Raw genomic sequence first — 19,304 nt, forward strand, 5'->3', positions numbered from 1 at the left:
TGGAAAAAAAGAAATAAAACAAACATCCCCTCAAAAAAGACAACCTATGTAAAAACAAGAATGTGTCCAAAGTACACAGATGCCCAATTCTCACTATCATTTTCCATATTCAATGGACCGTGAAATTGGGTAAAAAATCTAACATGGCATTAAAATTAGAAAGATCATACCAAAGGGAACATGTGTACTAAGTTTCAAGTTGATTTGACTTCAATTTCATCAAAAACTACCTTGACCAAAAACCTTAACCTGAAGTAGGACAGACGAACGGACGAACGAACGGACAGACAAACAGACCAGAAAACATAATGCCCCTCTACTATTGTAGGTGGGGCATAAAAACATGAGACAAATGCAGATTATTGGTAAATAGTGTTGATGGCTAAATTAGATTTAGCATATTGTTGTTATTGGTTTTTTTTATTTTAGTTTCTGCTTAATCTAGCTTGGTTTGAATATAAAAAAAGATGTAGTATGATTGCCAATTAGACAACTCTACACAAGAAACCAAAATGACACAGAAATGAACAAATATTGGTCACTGTACGGCCTTTAATAATGAGCAAAGCCCATACCACATACTAATAAAATTGAGAATGGAAATGGGGAATGTGTCAAAGAGACAACAACCCGACCAAATAAAAAACAACAGCAGAGGGTCACCAACAGGTCTTCAATGTAGCGAGAAATTCCCGCACCCGGAGGTGTCCTTCAGCTGGCCCCTAAACAAATATATACTAGTCCAGTGATAATGAACGCCATACTAATTTCCAAATTGATTAAATAATTTAACCCAATCACATGTTAAGACTATACCAGGTCATGCTATCAAGTGTTGTCAGCTGATGTTTGTCTTTTGTTTGTATGTATATTTTTTGGGGTATGTGTAGTTTGTTGTACATTGCAATAATTTAGTTTATTCCTATTCTTCTTTCATTTTTACTAAATTTCTCAAATTGATGTCAACAGTTATGTTATATTCACTTTCATCTCTCTATCCAAAACCAATACTAATGCTACTTTCGTAAACTTAATTGAAAAAGTTAATCTAACTAAGAACTTCTATAATGATTGAATTAATTAAAGAACTGTGAAATGCAATAATACTATCAATCCTAACATAACCCTTAATTTTGTAAAATAAGTCTATCTAACAAAAATGTGTCCATAGTAAATGGATGCCCCACTCTCACTATCATTTTCCATATTCAATGGACCGTGAAATTGGGTCAAAACTCTAATTTGGCATTAAAATAAGAAATATCATATCATAGGGAACATGTATAAAAGTTTCAAGTTGATTTGACTTGAACTTTATCAAAAACTACCTTGCCCAAAAACTTTAACCTGAAGTGGGCCAGACGGACAAAGAAAAGAAGGGAGGAACGAACAAATTGATTCACAGACTGAACAACATAATGCCTATTAATGGGGTATAGAAACACTGATGTATAGTTTTTTACAGCACCTGCTTCACAAATCTGTACAAGTCTGTTACTAAACTTCTCCAGTAAACCAACATCACACGAGTTTCTGATCACCAACAGGAGTAACTGTAAACTGTAACTGGCACACACACTCTTCTTTAACTTAGCATCTCTCTCTTCACTTCCTAAAGTAAACAGAAGCATATGATCATATAGTTTTTGTAATAAGAATTCATTTCTAAGTGATATTTGTTCTGTTATTTGTCTATGTAAACTACCAGTACAAAAATATTACCTAGTATAAACATATTTTCACTTGTTTCATATCCCATTTAATTCTTTCACAGCCTTAGCATTTTTTTGAGAATACAAATTTTCTTTTGTTTGAAATAATTAGTGAAAAGAATGTATACATTGCTGTGCTATGCATATCCCCATTCAACATTTTAAGTTATTGAAAAATATGAGGTAAGTGTCTGACAGATCAGAAAAGCCTTAACACATTGGAACTCATTACTGCAAACTCTATGACCATATAATATGTCATTTTGCTAAGCAGTACAGGAGAAATGTGTAGAGAAAGCTTTTATGAGAGATTTCTCCATTTTAACCAATATCACATTTACATTGAGCTAACAAAAGCCTATATTTTTTTTTCAAAACCTTTTCTTATCTCACCCGTAAGTTCAATGAATGGTAATAAAGATTTAATATTATAATCAGCACTAAACACTCTGACAAGGGCATCTCTGCCAACAGCTGTTACTGTCATGGTATATAAGTTATGTAGTGTGGCCAAAGCTCCACTGTCATCAAGCTCAGTATCCTCTGTAATGCAAAAAGTAGAAAAATTTAGTATGAGCTTCTGCTCACTTTTTTATACTCTGCTTTAGAGTAAAACAAAATGCAGATACCAAACCATGTAAAAATTAACAACAGAAACTATATAAGTTAACCTTACTAAAACTTGTTATCAATTATTAAGAAGCTCTTATTAGTAGATGCAGGTAAAAAAGGACAAAGACAGAGGTAAACAGAAAAAAGTTCTAGTGAGATCAAAGGTACATTTCAAAGCAAATGAAGTTATATAGTGTAACTAGAGTATAACTGCCATCCTATTTAACATTCTCTAAAAATTAACAGTTTCTGAGTTTTGGAATTTATCTGCAGCTTCAATACCACAAATATAAACTTGGTTTCTTGTATAGTTTAAAAAAGCAATAAAAAAACATTTAACCACAAAAACTGTCAGTATGTCTGTATAATGACCGGCCTATCTTTATATTCAGACAGACCTTTTTGTTTCTATTATATCAAGTGACCATTGTTTACCTGAAAAATTGTTCTGAGATTGTTCAATGTTTTATTATTGATAGCAGTGACTAAATATGTATAAAACTGTTACATTGGTGGTTGATATGTAAAGCTATCAATTTTCTATAGAACTGAAACAAAATGCAGGAAGTAAAATACCTTTGTTATGGAACTCATTGAGTTGATCTATGTATTGAAGTGTCTGTAGATGATGTATCACCTCTACTCCAAATATCTGTAGTGGGTTGTCATCAGAATCATCCCGGCCATAATCCTACAATCACCAATATATACAATTAACACAGAACTTAAATTAGACTTCATTTAACTTACAAAAACTCAAAAACAGTAAGACTTTACTCATATAAACCTACTTTTATACCTAGCCCTAGAACCTAAACGGAACCATTATCGTGAAGTACATTTTCATGAAATGTCAAACTTTATAAAAATATGTTATTTCGATATATACCGGTAATACTTGTTTGTTTAAGGTCTTCGTATAAATTGTGGAAACACTGTATAAGATCTATGAAACCTCTTACTCTTTAGTTTTAGTTGATATTGTTGATGTTGGATAGCTGTCTTGTTTACAATTTCTTTTTCCTTTTTTAAATTACATTGATAACAGGTTTTAACAAAACCCTCTTTGAGCTCCATTTTTTATTCTGTCATATCAATAGGCCAAATAAAATAATATGTGTGTTTCTTATTACATCTTTGAAAAAAATAAGGTAGGTAGGTATGGATTTTTTTTTATTTTACATGTTTTTTTTTACATCGAGTCTAATTGGGAGAGAAACAGTGTTTATTGAAAAATGACCAAAAATACTAGAAGGTTATTTCTAGGCTTAAAATAAAGGATAGGAAGGGAAATAGGAAACACACATATTTTTTTACTTGGCCTTAGTACACATGTACTTACTGGCCCATGAATCAGGAATTTAACAATACTGTTAGTGACCTCTGTCTGAGAGCTGAGATACAACAGTCCATGATGGGTGTGTAGAAATAACTGCAACAGATTTATAATGGAGGACAAAATTATAGGATGGTTCCCTGTAACAGGTGAAGAAATAAGAACCAGTAGACTCTGTAACAGGTGACATTTGTTAGCATAGTGATACAGATTAGGATACGGATCACTAATTGGCTCAGCTACTTCAAACATGGTCTTCCCTGGCAATCCTCTCTTTGGCTGAGACTGAAACAAAACAAAAGCACTATTTTAAAATCTAATGTGGACACTGTGATGTTTTAATTTTATCTTTTATCATGCAAAAACTTTGATATATTTGTAATGAGAACCTTTCCCCAACCTTAAAAAAAGAAAAAGTCATGTGAAATGATAGTTTTGAAGTTGTAGCCTATTGATATTTTTTTCAATTGTTAAGTAATTGTGTTGCCAACTAACAAGTCTCTAATTCCAAATGTGGTGAAAAAGAATGTAATTTAAATGTTTGTCTGTTAACACTCATACTTACAATTAAATGTGGTGCTATAGAGAAGACTTTAGTTATGTCAGCCACTGTTTTGATCATCTCTTGACAGTCCTCATTATTTATGTTGTCATCTTTGCTGATATCAATGCTTATAACCCTAATACATAAAGAAACAAAAAAAGCATATTTTTAAAAGTTATAAAGTTTACAATACAACTGTTTTACCGATTGTTTAGTAGATATTGGCCAAGTGCTGTTCCACTTATATTAACTGTAAGGGGAACACAATTTCCCAAAGAACCACCAATAAATTACACATTTAGATATATTTTCATTGGTTAAATTACAAGGACAGTTAGGCACTTTTTTTATTCTAAGGTTCTTTTTAAGAGCATATCAAAATAAATTTCAATGCACAAGTTCAATGTTTTTTTGAGAAAGAAAAAAAACAACAACATCAGGTATTCTTCAGTTAAAAAAAAATTAATGATTTGCTGGTTTCGCCAAATTATGCAAACAAGCATAAAGAACATTTGTATTTCATTTAACAGTTGGAAAATTGGAAATTCATGAAAATTGGTATCCTGTTATAATGAATCCACATTAAATCCACATTAAATGTGTGATAAATATTGATTTCTCTAATTTTTAATATTTTCACATTTCCTGACCGGTGTGAGAAAAATATTTCTGCTCACTAGTGAAAAATCTGTTCTCGGCAAATGATTGGTTGAAATTTAATTATGACATTAAATTGTCTTGTTTTCTTCTGAATTTTCTTATTGTGACGTCATGAACAAGAATTTGTCCATAGTACACGAATGCCCCAATCGCACTTCCATTTTCTGTGTTTAGTGGACCGTGAAATTAGGGTAAAAACTCTAATTTGGTATTCAAATTAGAAAGATCATATCACAGGGAACATGTATATTAAGTTTCAAGTTGATAGGACTTCAACTTCATCAAAAACTACCTTGACCAAGAACTTTAACCTGAAATTTGCACTATCATTTTCTATGTTCAGTGAACCGTGAAATTGGGGTAAAAACACTAATTTGGCATTAAAATTAGAAAGATAATATCATAGGGCACATGTGTACTGAGTTTCAAGTTGATTGGACTTCAACTTCATCAAAAAATACCTTGACCAAAAACTTTAACCTGAAGCAGGACGAACGGACGGAAGGACCTTGTAATACTTGTGAATTACGATATTTCTCCACTCTCAACAGTTAAATTTTAATTATTTAAAAAGCTTGGCAAGCCTCGCGCTTTAATTATTAAAATTTAACTGTCTCCAGTGGAGAAATATCATAATACACTTGTTGCAGTTGTGGAATCTCTTTTTACCTTTCAGTGAATGCTGATAATCTGCTCATAATTTCATAATAATGAACTTTCTTAATGATTGCAGTTAAGGCTACCATTACTCTGACAACCTGTAAATTAGATGAATGATTGATATATATTTACTGCTATAATTATAGCTTTCAGTGAAGAACATTTCATAAAAAATATTTTTGAACTTTGGGTTGACAGTACAAGTTGCTATATTAACAATTAGACAACAAATATTTAGAAGGAAACTGTCAGTGTAATAAACAAATCAGCTTCTCTATACAAATTCAAAGAAGACATGCAGCTCTTCAAACAAAATAAGTTAACTTGGTGCAATCAGGGGTGTAAATTATAAAATATAACTCAAACTGAGTGAGTGTTTGTATATGTTCATATCAAAATCAATTAAAATGTTCTTAGATTCAGAAATAACTTATATGTAGTGAATTTCAAGTGAACAAAAAAATGTTTCTATCATCTGTAATTTTCCTTGTGTTTTCACTAGGTGATTTAATATAGCAGAAACCCATGCATTAATGCATCAACTGTTATATAAGCCCAATCCAACTCATGACCACCATTCTTTTAGGCAATCCCTGATTCTAATAAACTGCTTCCCTGAGCACAGCTGGATACGCCCACAGAGGTCCAACCCTGAACAGCTGGGTCAAAAATGGACACTAAATACAAGCTTGATGCAGCTGAATTTGGATTGTAATAAAATATTTGACATATTACATGTATTATAGGTTTCTGAATAAATGTAGTCAAAGAACTTGAAATTGGTTATATGAATTGAATTTTTATTCAGTTAAAGATTTCTTGCTGTTGTGCAATTCAGCAACACTATGCTGTTGTGCAATACTTAGTAAATCTGTTGTCAGACTATAAACAAATAAAGTTCAACTAATTATAAATGTCATATTAGAAATTTGTGAAAATCAAAAGGGAGCTTACATTATAAACTTACAAACAATTCACCAAAGTTTTATGCAAATTGGCATTTTTGAATTAATGTCCGACATGTTGACGACGGACGGACGGAGGGATGGACAGACAATTAACAATATACCATAATACGTCCCATAAACAGGGGTATAAAAAGTGTTATGGAAAACTCTGAAACTATTCATTACAATATCAATGGTCTTATATTTTGTGACCATTACAAGAGTATATACCTGTTTTGTCTGCATTACATTGAGGATTCTTTGATAGCAAGTTTCTTGACCTGTGTTGTCTTGGAGACTATGTTTCCCTAGTAACCAGTCCATACCACAAGACAGCCTTGTTGATTGGTCTAGAGCTTGAACAATTTGCAATTTTACAGAAAATGATGTATACTGGTCTGTAAAAATGTCTAACAGCTTATGTTGTACATCTCTGGACTGAAAACAATGATAAAGACATGTATTAATGTATTCAATTTCATGTAAACTGGTAATATTGATTGCTCTATAATTCTTTTTTTTAAATCTTGGTATAGAATCATAGGGATTAAACATATTTTCCCAACAAGATTGTTTAAAAAAGAAACTGGGATACTAACTCCCAATCTTTACATAAAATCTCCTTGAACATCCTACTTTCACTATTGGCCTCTTTTTAATTTCCTACATGGAGTAATAAAACCTGACTTTTTCATTCAACATCAGCATCAAATTGACAGAAAATTCAATATTATCCTTCTTTGAGATAACAATTATACTGAATAGTCAATATGCATTTGACAAGTAAAGCATGTATTGTTAATACCAACATCTGTAATAAAGTCATGTTTATAGTATTAAATAATGATATAAAGAAACAAACCAGAACATTAGTAGCTACAGCTTCATCACAACTACAGAGACTGGCAGCCACTCGGATCCCCATCTTTAAATGACGCACTTTATAAGCTGCATCAGGCTGGCTGATTACCTGCTCTAGGTTCAAACCCTCTAATGTCCATTCTGTCAGTGTATCTAAGATATCTTAAATAGAAAACAATAAGTTTCATACAATTGGTTGAGACAAACTGAAGTTATAGAACGGAAACCATCTTTGGGACGTACAGACGTCGGGACAATTGTACATATGTACAGACAGACAAGGGTTAAACTTAATGCCACCTCTGCTACGGTGGGGACATAAACAAATTTATTACAAAAAGACCAATTGAACTGTTTCATCCAAAATTTTTCATTCGTTATCAAATATGGCTGTACATGTACACTATCAGTAGAAAATGGAAAATTTAAAAATAAAACAAACTAATATTTTTAATAAACTATTATCACAGAGATATGTCTGGCCTTTTTGTAATTTTGATTATGCAAATGTTGAAATCAAAATAATAATACATTAACATCTTACACAAGTTATGAAAATATTCAAAGTCATTGAACCATGACTGAGTTACATGGCTAAACAATCTCCATGTAAATGAGATGTGCCAATGCTTATACAACTGCATACCAAATACCATCATGACCATTTACTAATTATAAGTCATTCCCAAATCTAAATACAAACATTAACTAGTAAACTATAGAAAAGTTTCAAAGTCAATAAGAAGGGGTGGGACTACATAATCTCCATTGAAACCATTCTTGCAAATGCCAATAAATTTGCATACCAAATATCATTGCCTTTACATTAGCAGTTCATCTAATCACAAACTTATACATGTAAACTAAGATAAGTTTGAAAGTCATTAGACTGTGACTAAGGGGTGAGTCCAAGTATTCTCCATGGAAATAAGATGTGCCAATGCTTATACAACTGAATACTAATTAAAATTGGCCTACCACTAATGGTTCCCCTTGAATTGACCTAATCACAAACTAATACATGATAACTCAGAAAAAAATTCAAAGTCAATAGACCATGACTAGGGGGGCAGGGCCAAATAATCTCCATGGAAATGAGATGTGCCAATGCTTATACAACTGCATACCAAATATGATTGACCTACCACTTGTGGTTCACCAATAAACTAGACCTAATCACAAACTAATACATTGTTGACGCCGCGGTCACCGCCGCCAACGCCAGAAACAGCATACCTATGTCTCGCTTTTAAACTTCGTCAAGGCGGGACAAAAATGAATCAGCAGAATTTAGAAGTAATCTATAGATCTATAGGTCACAATAGACAATCTTCTACCAAAACTTAAGAAGCTTCCTTGCAAAAGATAAAATCACCTGTAAAAAATCAATGATCTAAAAAAAAATTACCCCATAGATAAGATAAAATTTCAAGCCTTTACATTTTATATTGATATTAAATTTGATTGTACATACAGAGATAAAACTGCAATAGATTGAGAAGCTGTATAGTTTTCAGTAAAATAAAAACCAAGGGAAGGAAAATAATGGCAGAAACAACAGCTGTAAGAGGCAATTTCAGAAATTCTTTTAATTTTCCAGTGTACTGAGTTTTGCTTTACATCATCCATAGTAGAGATTAAGAAATCCCTTCTGTGGGTCCCATGTATGTTTTTATGTAACAACTCTTACCTTTTCTGTTATCCTTGTATAAAAGATAAAACAGTCCTTTAGGTAACAGACCAGGGACACTCTCCATTGATTCAATCCATCTGCAAATTTATTTGATCATTGATTTAAAATTTTGTTTTACAAAATAATGAGAATGTAAATTATATATCCTGTCTCGACAAGCATAGATTTTTTGACTCACAAGAAATAGAAAAGACAAATTAAAGCTGGTTTCTTTAAACTCATAGCTATAAGGGTGTGCTGTAGAATTATTATGAGCTTCAAAAAAAAAGATTTTTAACATGTTATTGGTCATCCTGATTTTGTGTAAATACTCTATAAAATATAATACAGTTACTAGAATATCTTACTTAGCATGGTGATCAGCATCTGTAAACTGCTCAATAAAAGTCAGTAATGTAACAGCTTCTTCAGGTTTTTCTCTGTGTTTTATCAAAACTTGTTTCTCCTGTTCAAATTTTGTTTGAGAAATGTCAGGAAATGTCTGTAAAAGTAAAACAATAAATTTCTTTATCTAAATAACCAAACCAATTAGCTAAAACTCCAGAGTATATGTTACTGTGTTTTCCTTTTTGATCATTATAATTAGGTCTAGAAATGCTATCAAAATAATTTACCTTTCAGTCAAAAATTTACCAGTTTTTAGAGATAAAAAAACTAATTGAGATTTCATTGTTCTATGAAAGCATAAAAAACTTTTCCATAAAGCTGGGGGAAAAAACCCAAACAGAATAGTTAGTTTGCAGATTTCACTTAAATTTTTAATTAATGTTTACCAATTTCAAGTTACACAAAAAGTTTCATGTTATCTTGCTGAGAATCCCTCCATTTATAATTCAATGTGTTGTCAAACATGGGAAAAGTGTGGAAAAAATATTTGTTATATGAATACACAAGCAAAGTGATATCGTTCCAACAGGTAAAATACATTCTCTTCTCTAACAGTGGGGATGTGAACAACTTGGTACAAGACTAAACCATAAACAAAAATAAATATCACAAATTTTCTTCCTTGTCAAATGAATCACATTTTTTACCTATCTTACCTTTTTTCATAGAAGAAAAACTTAGAAAAAGTTATTTGAACTAATCCATTAAATCATCCAGGAAGGATATTTATAGACTTACAGTAAGTGGTGTCACTTCAGCTCTAAAGGGATTATAATTCCCAATATCATATGTCCAAGAATCATCTGTTAATTCATCTGTAATCTCATACATATCTATACCCTGTAATAACATGGACAATACTATATCTACTGTAAACTTTTGCATATCAAATAGTATAAACAAATTCTACTTTCACTTTTATTTTTGGGAAATTCCCTACTCTAAAAATAGAATTAATATTTTTTGAAAATACCTTTCATGTTTAGATTATATTTCGTTTTTCAAAACACAATTTTTGTCTGTTTAAAGATAAACATATCTTAAGATTTTTAAAAATTATTTCAAGAATATGATAATTGATGATATTTAACAACAATACATTTTAGAAAAAAAAAATTAAAACTGTTTATTTTTATATAGGACAGCTAGCTAGTGAACTTTCTCCATTACAGTAATGTATTCAAAATTTTTGACTAGATGTGACAGTAAAAAATAAACATGTGTTAGTGTTGCAGACTGTTACTATAGAAACAAATGGTCACTTACAGCAAGTTCTGATGGTTCCATCATGTCTTCATCTGATGAGATATTTTCATAATTATCATCCTGAAAAAAACTCCACACTTTTAAACAATATTAAACTTTGTGTATATTTATAACCAGCTATTCACAATCAGATTTTTATTTTTATTATATAATTCACCATCAGATGAATATTTCAATAACCAGTTATTCACCATTGGATAAGTATATTAAATACCTGTAATTCTCCATCAGACGTCTCAAACATTCCTCCCTGGTCAGGGGTCAGTGGTTCTAAATATTCCTGTTCCCCATCATCCATAATGTCTCCTAAAATTGTAATATTTATACCTAAATTACTCCTAAAATAATATTTATTCCTAAATAACTTCTAAAATGGTTATACATATTCCAAAATTACTCCAAAAATGGTAGTACATATTCCTAAATTACTCCTTAAACAGTATAGCTGACTTATATAAACCCTGAAACCAAATTTTAGACTTCCTTGTATTGTAGTTCCTCAGAAAAAAGTGCCAAAAATTTTCAAATTGGCTATCTTGTGAAGTTGTAAAACAGTAAACCCCCACTTTTTTAAAGCGGGGTATAAAAATGAGAATGTCCCATTACATAGTAAATATGTTTTTGTCTGGCACAATAACACTGTTTAAAATAATACAGACCAGCATTATGTTCCTCTTCTGGTGGCATTATGGGAAATTCTCTCATAGGAGGAGGCTGTATGATACCTATAGGTACTGGAGCATCTCTAAGCTGATGGATAACTGTTGGTACCTGAACTGCATGAACTGGTGGTTCCTCAAATGATTCTGACCTTGACCTCTGTGGTGATGGTGAAGGTGACCTTGGATGCGCTGGCTCTGGTGACCTAACAGGTGTCATGTTTGGTGTATTTGACCTCTGCCTCCTTGGTGATCTTCTAGGTGACCTTGATGGTGACCTTCTAGGTGATCTTGTACGTCGTGGAGACATAGATCGTCTAGGAGTTCTAGATCTAGCAGGGGATCTTGAGTATGATCTAGATCTTGACCTTGAACGGGACCTTGATACTGATTTTCTTGCAGGACTTCTATTCCAATCTCTCTCACTATAATCCCTCGATTTTTCATTTTCTCTTTTCCTAAATCTTTCCCAAGCTTCTTTTTTTCTTCTTTCTTTTTCCCTTTCTCTGCTGTTATCTCTTACATCCCGATCATGTGAGTTTTCACGGGAACGTTCATATTCGTCTTTCTTTCTATAATCATAAGAATCCCTAGACCTATCATCATATCTATCAAATTCTCTGTCTCGTCTATCATCTTTAAAGTCTCTTTGAGAACCACTGCCTTCACCATGACCCATTAACTTTGGACTTTGTATGAACTCCTGTAATATATCTCTATGCTGTGGTGGATGGCGATCATCTGGTCCCCTGTATCCTTCTCCTGCAGTCTGCCCTGCAGGTGATATCATCTGTCTCTGTGAACCAGGACCAGTTTGAGGGGGAGGATGTGACATCTGAACCATGGCCTGCTGTTTTTTCTGTAAATTTACTTGCTCTTGTATATAGTCCAATGGATGCTGTGCAGGTGGAGGTTTGGCACCTGGACGAGTTGTCTCCCATTCTTGTAGTGGTATTTCTCCAGACACTGCACTTCTTGGTTCAACAGCTATTAAAAGGAAAGGAAAATAAATACATTAAGATTGAGGAAGGATGTCTTTTACTGTGTAAGAGCTGACTATGGATTTTTTTTAATGATTTAGAAAATAAATGCTTTTTATTTTTTCTTCGCATATAATTGTCAAAAGCTATAATCTTCTATTTGCTTTTTCAGCCATCAATTTTCTCCAGGGATTTAAAACAGCTAATTGTTGACTTTTTAGAAGTATTCATTAACATTAAGCCGTTCCAGTGCCTTACAAGGAAATAACCTGCTTCTAATTACAATTTTAGACAAAAATTCTTGATTTGCATAATAGGTTTATGGCTATATTCTGGCACGCTTACTTTGAGGTTTAGCCCTGGGCTGTGGTGGCGGAGGAGGGGGTGGGGATGAATGATGATCCTGTTTTACAATGGTCAGTTCTCCGTAGATAGCTACAGTAATAGTATTGTACCATCCCTTTAAAATCAGTCCATCAGTTGGTACCTGCAATACATAATTATTAACATTATTTACTACGATAAACATTTTATAAATATTCTGAAGAGGACATTTTTTTTTTTGTACTAGCTGCATAAAGAGATCATGGTTTATCCAGCTATCTCCTCCTACAGTTTTGCAGATACAGCTTTAATATTTTGTAGGATGTTCAAACACATAATGGAGGTGTGCATGGCCACAGAATTTTGATTTTTTTTTTTAAATTTTCTGCCAAGTGTATATATTTCAAAATTTTCTTTCCAGCTAAAAATATAAATGTACATGTTCATTGTTCTTTAAAAAGAAAACATACGTTTATAGAATTGTCAATAAACAAGAGGCTCTCAAGAGCCTGAATCGCTCACCTTGATTTTTTGGCATTTATCTTTCGTTTTAGAGTTTAAGTGTCCAATTTCATCGTAGTTTTTTTTTCTTCTTCAAAAATTGTGTTTTTAACGGGTCAATTTATTTGATCATATAAACTTATTTGTAGATCTTACTTTGCTGAACATATTTGCTGTTAACAGCTTATCTTTATCATGAATACTATTTAAAATAATAACCAAAAACTGCAAAACTTCCTTTAAATCACCAATTTAGTGGCAGCAACCCAACAATGTGTTATTAGATTCATCTGAAAATTAGAGGGCTGATAGAACTTTACCTTATAAATACTTTCACCCCTTGTCAGATTTGCTCCAACTGCTTTGGTTTTTGAAATATAAGCAAAAAACAGCATTTTGCCCCTATGTTCTATTTTTAGCCATGGCGGCCATGTTTTTTGATGAAACAGAAAATAAAAAACACATTTTATTCAAGACACCCAAAGAATCATTCAGTTTAAGTTTGGTTGGAATTGGTTCAGTACTTTCAGAGAAGAAGATGTTTGAAATAGTTAACACCAGACAGACGACAATGACGACAGACTACGACGGACGCCAAGGGATGGCTAAAGCTCACAGTTCCTGCGGAACGGTGAGCTTAAAAGATGAAGTGTATATAATTCAAGCATATCCTTATGTAAGACCACAACAGATATATATACATGTAACCTGTATTGTACTTACCTCACTGTCAGTCTTTAGCTGGATATTCACATTTTCTTTGTAATCCAGCCTGATTATGTAAAAAATTAAGAACAAAATCTAGCATTTATCATCACTGTTTAAAACCAACAATGTCAAATATTAGATAATACATTATTTTAAAATTTTTAAACAATATAAATTAATAAAATTTCAAAACAGATTTAAAGTTATACATGTAACAGTAAAAATGCTATAGATATGGTCATGTAAAGTAATGTTTTTAAATAGTTAGAGTATTAGCTAACTTACACTCCAAGACTCTCAAAGGTAGCTGCATTAGGTTTACTGAGGTTGTTGACAAATAGTTCTAACTTGAATATAGATGGGTTAGTAGCCCTGAAATAAAATAAAAAAACAAAACTTAAGAATACTGTGGATTCAATTGTTTTTTTGGATATCAATTTTCATGGCTTAAGGAAAAACTGTTTCATCATTGATATCATATTTCATGGTTTTAACAAGCTCTTCTTACCAAGACTAAACAAAATTTGCAATTAGTCAAACATTTAAATCCCAGGTTCACCTATACCACTAAGTCATTGATTTTTTTATTCAACAATTAATAATCAATCCAAAGTAGAGAAGAATCACTTTAAGAACAGTATTTCAAGGAGTTTCAAAATGAAAAATAAAACCTTCCTAGATCTACATGTACATACATATGTATATATAGATGTACATAACTTAATAATTTCATGTCACAATTTTTTTTTGTATGTGTTTAACGCCATTTTTAGCAGCATTGGCAATATCATGATGGTGACTGATTCTTATTGGTAGAGGAAGCTTGTGAACCTGGAGAGAACCATACAACTATATATGTCAATCATTTGTTTAATATGAACAGGGTAGTTTTGAATGGAATTTGAATCACCATGTTAAAAGTGGACAGGCTAGTGATTACTGTAAATGAACTAAATTTTGTACTATGATCACTCTGAGGACCAACTGTCACAATTGAAATAGTAAGGAAAACTTTCTGCTGATAGTTACAATGTAGGTACATGTATTTTCATTGCCATGTTATCATTTTCATTTTTTTTTGCCTAGTCATGATAGTAGTATAAACCCTTCAAATATTTGAAATTTCTTGTTTCAATAACCAATCCCAAGGAATACAAATATATGTATAGATTTAACAGGTTATGAATGTTTTAATTGTTATGTTCTGTTTTCAAACTTTTAATACCACTTTACCATGTTTACTGAACTGCAGATCTAGAGTATTTTTAATATTTGTAAAATTTGGCTTTGTAAAAAAAGTTCTTCCCTTTAAACTAATATTGTTTTTCTTTTCGAATACTGCATGGGATGAATAAGTGCTGCTACAGGTACATGGTTGTGGGGATGATTTCTTATTATCTAACTAAACTCTAATAAATATTAAAACAACAGCTTTGCATTTTGGTGTATACTAGTTAAGAAGAAAAGATAAGATGACGTCAACCTTGGATACAATGTTACTTCCGAGATGTTGCTGGTTATGCTGTTTTCTCAACACTTTCAGGGCTTCAAAAAAGTATTATATGCAGAAGAGAAAATTGAAATACAATATATACATGTACATATAACTTAAATTAAATTTAGATTATTGTCATCTAAGAATACATGTAGTTGTCTTTTTCTAGGCAAAATATAAGGTGACATTGATCTTGGATACAATGTTACTTCTGAGACGTTGCTGGTCCAGAGGTCTTCTGGACAATGGTCAACACAGTGAACACACTGTATGTTGCATTGTTGTATTCAAGACATGGAAGTACATTTTATTCCTTTTACTAATAGTTTGTGTACATGCATATGTCTCTAATCATCAAGATCATTATTCTGATCCTTTATCTTTTACTTGATGTACATGTAGCTTACCCTAGCCTAACACCTCCTGGTACATCTGCTTCAACTTTGGTTTGCAGGGGTATTACCCTGATTTCCTGAATAATAACTGGCCTTGGAAACTGTACCAAGTCTAAATTTAACTCCTATAAAGAGAATAAAAGAAAGTGAATACAAATTCTCCAGTGTGAAGAGGAACACTGTGGGGAATATAAAATTTGTTTAGTGTTAAAGTAAAATATTCAATGCATTGATTCATGCAAGGTAGGGATTTTTTGCATTTGTTAAAGGGTACAAAAAGCATCCAAAGTGGAAATGGTTGTGACCTATAAAAAAATTGTAGGCCACCTTCTTCTATTTATATAGATAATCACCCTTCCCATGGATAGAAACAAGTGTCTGTGCCCAATCGGATAATTATTAAATCAATTAATTCATATTATATGTGATGAACCATGATGTTGATCAAACTATGACAAAGCGGTTTCTAATGAACAGCTCATGAATAAATGTGTACATATTTAAAAATAATTTAAAATGATGCTTTGACACAAATCCATCGATGCAACTAAAAAGATAATAAATGTAATATTTTTTAGATCCAGTTTCATTTTAAGGTTCATCATAAGGAATTGAAAAATATGGCCGTGTTTACACCTAAAAAATTACTATGAGTGCAGACAAACTGGTACATCCAGGAAAGTTTTAAGGCATGGCAGGAACTAGATATATAAAAGTTATACGAAGTCTACGTTTCAGAAAATTAAAAACTTACCTGGATTTTCATGTCCAGTTTTTTTCAGTCTGCAGAAGATAGCAAAATAAACAAACACCCGAGTTTCATTTGATACGGTCCACTCAGTTACACAGTTTAAATCACCTATTGTTTACAGGTGTCTATTGTCCATCCATTGTCCATTTAAATCAATACTACTCACAACATTGATTATATGAGGGGAGCTTCTCAATCGTTTTCACTACTTAGTTAATTTTTGCACCTTCTGCAGGAACGAAAAAAACTGGAAGGCAAAATCTAGAAAAGTTTATAATTTTCTAAAACATAAAATGCATTTAAAATTTATATACCTAGTTCCTGCCATCCCTTAAAACTGTTGCAAGTGCATAGGTTAGTCTGTACCCAGAGTAAAATTTGGGGTGTAAATACGGCCATATTAGCCAAAAGGTTATGATGAACCTTAAAAATAATAATACACGTCAAATGCGGCTATTTTATGTTGCATTTAATGGATTTATACACGAATGAAAGTTATTTGTGTTTGATACTGGAATAAATACACTCTTTATAAACCATATACCTCAGCGCTTTCGTGAGAAAACGTATCAAAAAACAACAACTCGGGTTCCTGCCCGGTGTCAGCCATTTTTTGGAAATAGTAAAAAATGGATCGAAGATGGTTTGGTACAGAAAATACGGAACGAGAATAATTGTCTTTGCTATCTCAATATTGTTAGGTGAATTGTCGTATTGTTTGTATTATAACCCACATTCCGTGTTATTTATATAACTCAGGTCAAAAGAAATATGCATAATAAAAACGATTAATCACAGTGGTCGAAAACTCCCACATTATTATTCCCAGAAATCTGTCTCTCATTGAAAAATGTTTTCCTATACAGTATACCTTTAATGATATATTAAGATATCATAGGCGGATCTAAGGGGGATCGCGGCCGGATCCCCCCCCCCCCCCCTTTTGTAGAAAAAAAATGAGTGATTATACGGTAAGTCAGTGGACCCCTTCTAAGAAGTTCTGGATCAGCCACTGGGTATAAAGTGTTTTTTTCCAGAGACAAAATTCCTGTGAATCACGACGGTGGAAAGATTGTATAATTCAAAAAATATAATATGTATTTAGGTATAGTGCGAGCAATAAAACATTTATAATATATAGCACTATTGTAAGCAGTTGCATTTTAATATATATTACTGCAGTTTTCAAAAATATATAACCAATTTGTCAGCGGATTGTCGTGAGTCAATATGATAGCAGATACTATTCATGATTGGCATAATGTGACAACTTTTCATATCATAATCAAACAGTATGTGCATTGCGGTCAGTTCATGTTTTAAATTTTCATCTATAAATAAAAACATCAAGATCAAGCACGTACATATGTCATTATTTTATACGTCTTTACATTGACATGTTATTTTCCTCTTCTTATAATTGAAACACTTAAATATGACACTCAGTAAAGCAGCAGCGTAAGAGTAGACTGAAAAGACACAGAGAAAAAGGGGGGTGGGGTAGTATTCTGTGAGATTGTATATTTGTTCTGCATAATATATGTTCCACATATATATGCATGGAACAAAAAAGTATGTTATAAAATTCCTGGAACTTAAATTACATGATATTTATTGAGGGTGAGGCAAAAAATATATAAATACTGTAAGTGGAGCATGAATCATCAATTAAATACATGGCATGGGCTGCGCCATCCGCATGATCCGCGAACGACCTAGATTAGAGAAACACATAAACGATATGAAAAGGCAAGCCAAGAGAAACCTTGGTTGATAACACTGAAATCTCTACATAGTCTGAAGATTCCTAAAAAGACAGGGTTATAAGATATACGTAAGACCAACAATGGAATATGCTTCGACAATATGCTACCCATATCAGTAAAAGCCCAAAGTAACAATCGAAAAAGTACAAAGACGAGCTAACTGCGCGGTGTGTAAGAAGAAGACATGGAAAAAGACCAAGTGACATCAACATGATACAAGAACTAGGATGGAAAAACTTACAAGCGAAGCACAAGGCAACAGGAATTTTTGTGTGCTGTACAATTTAACAAATGACCTGGTAGCTATAGACAAGAACAACAAAAAAATCTACAGAATCCAACAACAAGCTCTAATGGAACAGGAAATCATACATGATACATCAGTTATAGCTGACAACATATTGATTTATTTGTATTTGATTCTCGCAATTGCAAGCATATTTTTTAGCGGTATATAATAGTATTTGTTCTTGTACTCGTGATATTCTTTCCTGTTTGTTATATTTGAATGTTTTGTCATTAGAGAATTTAGTTTGATGTTATATTTGCTATCTACTCTTCAATCTTTATTTCATTTTTAAGACTCAGGTGATGTAGAGTTAAATATGATGTCTGTTGTTGTATAGTTGAAAATTATGATGCCTTGTAGATCGACGTCCTTCGAATATTTATTTTAGTACAGGTATTGTTCATATCTTTATATTCAGACTATAAAATAGTATCACAAAAATACCGAGCTCCAATGTACTTGAGTATATTACAAGTGGAGGTCTATAAAATACCGAGCTCCAATGTACTTGAGTATATTACAAGTGGAGGTCTATAAAATACCGAGCTCCAATGTACTTGAGTATATTACAAGGGGAGGTCTATAAAATACCGAGCTCCAATGTACTTGAGTATATTACAAGGGGAAGTCTATAAAATACCGAGCTCCAATGTACTTGAGTATATTACAAGGGGAGGTCTATAAAATACCGAGCTCCAATGTACTTGAGTATATTACAAGGGGAGGTCTATAAAATACCGAGCTCCAATGTACTTGAG

At 32.3% G+C, this 19,304-nt stretch overlaps 1 protein-coding gene across 2 annotated transcripts in view; it reads right to left on the reverse strand.

The window, feature by feature from the left end:
- The window catches only part of LOC139525532 (protein virilizer homolog), a 64,181-nt gene extending 47,023 nt beyond the window's left edge, over window positions 1-17,158 (reverse strand). For both annotated transcript variants that reach the window (XM_071320935.1, XM_071320934.1), the window contains exons 1-19: window positions 17,036-17,158; window positions 15,753-15,865; window positions 14,136-14,222; window positions 13,866-13,914; window positions 12,663-12,804; window positions 11,338-12,324; window positions 10,893-10,984; window positions 10,679-10,738; window positions 10,151-10,252; window positions 9,373-9,506; window positions 9,023-9,102; window positions 7,334-7,494; window positions 6,703-6,909; window positions 5,534-5,622; window positions 4,226-4,340; window positions 3,667-3,945; window positions 2,901-3,015; window positions 2,106-2,255; window positions 1,469-1,612 (exon numbers count right to left, since the gene is read on the reverse strand). In XM_071320935.1, the coding sequence (XP_071177036.1) occupies window positions 1,469-1,612; window positions 2,106-2,255; window positions 2,901-3,015; window positions 3,667-3,945; window positions 4,226-4,340; window positions 5,534-5,622; window positions 6,703-6,909; window positions 7,334-7,494; window positions 9,023-9,102; window positions 9,373-9,506; window positions 10,151-10,252; window positions 10,679-10,738; window positions 10,893-10,984; window positions 11,338-12,324; window positions 12,663-12,804; window positions 13,866-13,914; window positions 14,136-14,222; window positions 15,753-15,865; window positions 17,036-17,101 (3,172 nt within the window). In that variant the 5' untranslated portion in view covers window positions 17,102-17,158. The remainder of the gene's footprint in view (window positions 1-1,468; window positions 1,613-2,105; window positions 2,256-2,900; window positions 3,016-3,666; window positions 3,946-4,225; window positions 4,341-5,533; window positions 5,623-6,702; window positions 6,910-7,333; window positions 7,495-9,022; window positions 9,103-9,372; window positions 9,507-10,150; window positions 10,253-10,678; window positions 10,739-10,892; window positions 10,985-11,337; window positions 12,325-12,662; window positions 12,805-13,865; window positions 13,915-14,135; window positions 14,223-15,752; window positions 15,866-17,035) is intronic.
- Window positions 17,159-19,304: the final 2,146 nt, after the last annotated feature.

Source organism: Mytilus edulis, chromosome 5, assembly GCF_963676685.1.
Source record: "Mytilus edulis chromosome 5, xbMytEdul2.2, whole genome shotgun sequence".
In the NCBI taxonomy this organism is placed as follows: domain Eukaryota; kingdom Metazoa; phylum Mollusca; class Bivalvia; order Mytilida; family Mytilidae; genus Mytilus; species Mytilus edulis.